Genomic DNA, 5035 nt, shown 5'->3' with positions numbered 1-5035 from the left:
TTCTGTTAACACATGCTCACTGTCATTTTAAGCGTTGGAGAGGAAAGTTCTCGTATTAACCAGTTTATTAAAACACTCAAACGGTGCCAAAAAGTACATTATCATTATTAGGTCTACTGGATGTGTTGCAATGTCTCACAGAAAATGAAATGTACGTGTGGTGCGTACAGGATTACGGCGCTAGTGCACACCTTACATTGATTATGAACGGCGAAATGGTGATGCGCCGCTTTAAATTTTGCTGCCGTAAGGACTTTTCTTTCGTAAAGGATGGTCCAGTGTATCCTATGCTAATGGAGGTAACAAAGGAAGCATTGAAGCACCTTTCCTTATCACTTAGACAATTCGAACGGCTCTTATCATGGCAGCCACTTAACTACTTCCAGGTCATTTCACGCCGTTAAGAACCTTCCTAAGCAAAATTGACTAGTCGACCACAGCCATGTTTCAGGAAGGAGCGGCAGGCGGACTGCTGCAAACCACAAGTGGAAAGAGACTGTTGGATTAAAGAGACGTTTTCTTGTTTCCCACAACACAAACTTTGTAAATTCACCTTTTCAAAACTTGAACTAAAACACGGAGAGCGGGCTCAACGAAGGACGCTGGAAAGCAGACTTGGAGCGAAGGTCACTCCCGACGGGGTGATCACCGAAGCAAGCAGGCCCACGTCCACAGCACGAATTAAAACAACGGCTGGGTGAGTCAGTTTAACACCGCACAACCCCTCTTAGGTAGGAAAGTATACGTTCATCCAGGCAAGCATAGGTCTCATTCTCACGCTAAATGCATCACGCAGGGAGAGGAGACCCATACCATTAATGTTACGAGCTAGGTTTAGTAGCTGTGTTCCTTTGTTCTACGAGCCTAGGTTTAGCTTAGCCGTGTAACACACACATACACCGGTATCAGTTGTATTTTCAGCAGAGACCAAGAACATTACACTAATTCCCACAGCTCTCTTTTTCACTGTGGTGCTGCAGCAGACTTGCAAAATGGGGGTCAGAGTGTGATACTAATGAGCATCTTCGTGAGGTTATAAAGCAGCCTGACAAAAAATCTGTCAAGCTGAATATGTGAACATGCTGATTGAAACCGCTGAAGTAGCTGCAATCTTTTATGTTGTATCTTGAAAGTGGCTCCTCACTTTTCACTCCTCTCATCCAGAAGTGCTGGTAATCTACGAAGGCAGCTTGATTGTCCCTTTTCTGTTAGACGCCTCTCCTAAAAAAAACTCTCTTTCCTCTTATGTGTTCAGGGTCTGAGGATCACGGTTTTATTCGTGTTAGCAGAATTCCAGTTAGCATTTGGAATGCCAGGAACGCTCAGAAAACTGAGCAGAGCACAGCAGTCTGATCTCACTTTTCTTTTCATGTGTTAGAGTGATGAAGGGAGAGAGGGAGTGTGTGCTTTAGAAAGAGGGAGAGATGGAGTCAGTGAGAAAGAAAGAAAAGGGGCGGGAAGCATATGGATGGATGGATAGACAAAGGGAAGCGTGAATATATGCAGACAGGAATGTGTGAAAAACAAGAAGGCTTCACTAATAAATAGAGCAGTGAAGATTTTAGTATGAATAATAACTACTCTTTGTCTTTAAGGATGGAGCAGAAGCCTAGAGCGAATGTGTGTTTGAGTGCGTTAGTATGCAATTCAGATCTAGAGGGTTGTGGTTAGCCTAATTTCACATCAAGATAAAGTGTTATTTTGGTTTACACTTCCTCCAACCCCTCTCCCTCCCTCATTCTGTCTCACGCTCACACATCTCAGCATGCTTCTGGCTGAAGAAGGGCTTAAAGTTCCTACGAAAACTCTTTTTATAACACGAAGATGCAAATATATACACATGAAATATGAATAAACTGTTTACACAGTGGTTGGAGTCAAATTTGAATTCAATCAAGTTGGCATCCATTAAACTCCTTAAATCAAAATGTAAATGTGAGTTTATTATAATGTTTTTTCATAGTATGGTATGGTAATGTTTTTGTATTCCAAAGAATCTTATGAATCTGGTTTTTAGAGGAAAGGAATTCCAATTGAAAATGGGAAAATGTATACTCCAAGTTGCTGGAAAGTTAAATATAACAAGTTTGGCCTATGTACAGAGAAAGGTAGGTGGTTTACTTGCAAGGACAAATGTCAGTGTATGATGCGAGCTGTGTTTTTTGTCAGTCAAAATGCTGCCTCCTTCTTTGCTGCATGTGTGTCTGCGTTGCTGTAATTATATGAAGTCCGTTGCAAAATAGATAAAAGAGGAACTTGTCCAACAGTTCCAGATGCATGTGCCAGTCTGGGTGTGTCAGCGAGGGGGCTGGGAGGGACACGCACACTCACACTTTTCATGGTGTGTGAGGAAGATCTCATCTATGACCCAGCGCACCTTCAGCCTCTTAGGGCGCTGATACAGAGTGAATTCTGGGACGTACTTCAGCACCTAAAAGGGTCAGAGAATAAGACAGCAGGGGTGAGAAAACGGATTCACTTTTGCCTGGATTGTTGGTAGGTGTTGGAAATACTTTGTCTACTCTAGGGCTGGGTAACTTCAATACTTTTAGGCACCGGCCAAATTGCCTCCACAGTATCAAGTATTGAAAAATGCCTTGTCATTCAATACCAAATTTCAATAACGAAGAATCAAATTCATGGTATCTGTATCGAAATTTTATGAACTACACCCAGCCATGGTCAACTCATTGTAGCTGATGCCAATAAATCCACTTTGAAAGACAGAGACATGAAAAATGTAGAGAAAGTAATGAGAAGCTGATGTAAAGTCTGTTTTAAAGAACAAAAAACTTGGCATTGAAGCAAGTGCGATGCCAAAATATAGATTAGATAGCAAGCAAGGTGTCTAAGAGTGCAATGGTTTACTGTGAAACTCTGGGGGCACTTCCACCCTCTTGTTAATCATAAATGACCACACTGAAATGCCTGTATTATTTTAACATACAGTATATTCATTCGTATTTGTTTTCAGGGTAACTTGGAGCTGGAACACTTCCCAAAAGGGAAACATCCAGGACATATTGCCAAGGGACTCACTGCTGACTGTGCAAAGACAAAACCGTATCTTAGAAAACATACCAAACATCAGTACAGTGCACACACAGATTACAGATACACAGACTGATATATGTATGTGGTTACCATTTATACTATGTCAAAAAGTTAGCATATTGTGGTTTTCAACAAAAGTAAGACCGTTATTTACAAATATGGAAAAAAGGTTACAAGGCCCTGTTTAGACTGAGAGTCTCTGGAAGTACAATGAAAATTATTTGATAGTCAGAATTACTCAGTGTTTCACTATAACTGACTTGGTTGCAGATGGCCACATTGTTCGCAGGTGCCACTACTAATGTGAAAATGGAATGGAAGTACAAATTGTTCCACAACAGATGCAGTCAATTTGTTCTCCAAAGCACAGTGAAAGCAAAGCTGCCCATGATTAATGTCAGGACTTCCCAGCACTGAAACAATAGTGTGAGTAATAATGTTTCTTTAGAAGTTAAGTCAGTGAAGGAAGCAGTTACAGGTCTTAGACTACAAGGAGAAGAGGACGAAAATGTCTCACACACGCGCACAAAAATACAATGCTACGCAACCACACACTCATGCAAGCATTTTTCTGCATGCACACACTTAGGCCTAGACATAGCACAGTTACAACCCAAATCCTACTTTTGTCTACATTTCCATTGTATGATTTTTCAACAGCGAGAGAGAGAGAGACACAGAGAGAGCCCTGTGGACCATGTTTCAATAATGAAGCAATACGAGAACAAATACACAAAGAGATGGAGGGAAGAGAGAGAAAAGAATGAATGACAGGCTTAAAGAGCAAGAATGGTGCATTGCAAAGGGATAAATTGAAAATGGGAATTGGGAAGAATGAAAGGATGATGAAACCCTAGAGAGAGACAGAGAGTGATAGAATGCTAACAATGCATTGAGAGAGATTCGAGAGAGAAAGATGGAGGCCGACAGACGAATAGAGGAGAGGAGCAGGGAGAAAGTGTGAGGCTGATGGTGCATTGCTGCTTTATTGTTGATGCGGCGCCTGCCTCTGCATGCCCAATATCTCTCCCCTTCTCACTCACGCACTCACTCACGCACCATCGTTTTAGCCCCTTTCAGGCACACACCAAAAATGTGCTGTACATTTTAGAGAGACGTTACATGAACATCTTTTATTACAGCTGTATTTAAAGCACTAAATGTTTGTCATTGTTATTATAAAAAAGGTACATTTTCCCCTCTCATGGTGCAGGATGAAAGAGGGAAAAACGGTAATCCTCAGGTCATCAGGCACCCTACATTTCCATGCCAATGCATACAGTATGAATATCCAACAAATGCTATACAGCATTTGAGCAAATAGGAATTACTTAGCCAAGGTGCCACCGTAACATCTTGTGATTTTTACAGATGCTGTGGCACGTGTTTTTATTAAGGCATCGCCTTACAAAATCGCTGATAAGTCTTTAGTTCTTCATATCAATAGTTTCTGACTTACTGCTGCTTCCTTATGCATAGCAGGTACCAAATATTGCACCATACCAGAAAATTCCCACATTTTTAAGATGCACTCAACAGTATGTGTGTGTGTTTGTGTGTCTACCTCGTGTAGTTTGAGTGTCGTTTTGGAGGCCTGACAGGTGCAGCCATTGTTCCAGTTCTCAGTTCCGCAGCCACAGTTGCCTCCACAGCGTTTGACCAGCAGACATCGAGGGAAGAAAACAGCGTTGGTGGCCCTCAGCTCCTCGCGTAGGTTTACAGAGTAGTTGCGAGGCGTACAGCTGTACCGCTTGACATCATCAAAGAGACGGTTTAGATCAACTGGACAGTGAGTGAGAGACAGAAAAAAGATGACTGGTTAGTTACGTTTTTTTTGTTGTATTTAGTTTTTTTTCAACTGCTTACATACAAAATCTTTTCATGTCACGGTTCTTGAAACCTATCACTCAAAGTGCAAAATTATACAGCAGATCTCCAAAACCATGAGCTATTTCTCAGCCTTTAACTCAGTTTTCAATTG

General features: G+C 41.5%; 1 protein-coding gene across 2 annotated transcripts in view; it reads right to left on the bottom strand.

The window, feature by feature from the left end:
• Positions 1-265: 265 nt before the first annotated feature.
• Positions 266-5035, bottom strand: part of pdgfd (platelet derived growth factor d) — a 74929-nt gene continuing 70159 nt past the window's right edge. For both annotated transcript variants that reach the window (XM_031297230.2, XM_036001646.1), the window contains 2 exons: positions 4619-4836; positions 266-2431 (listed from right to left, as the gene is read on the bottom strand). In XM_031297230.2, the coding sequence (XP_031153090.1) occupies positions 2297-2431; positions 4619-4836 (353 nt within the window). In that variant the 3' untranslated portion in view covers positions 266-2296. The remainder of the gene's footprint in view (positions 2432-4618; positions 4837-5035) is intronic.

This window comes from Sander lucioperca, chromosome 5, assembly GCF_008315115.2.
Source record: "Sander lucioperca isolate FBNREF2018 chromosome 5, SLUC_FBN_1.2, whole genome shotgun sequence".
NCBI classification, from domain to species: domain Eukaryota; kingdom Metazoa; phylum Chordata; class Actinopteri; order Perciformes; family Percidae; genus Sander; species Sander lucioperca.
Note: the sequence above shows the minus strand (reverse complement) of the source record. Positions and strands in the feature narration are given on the sequence as shown.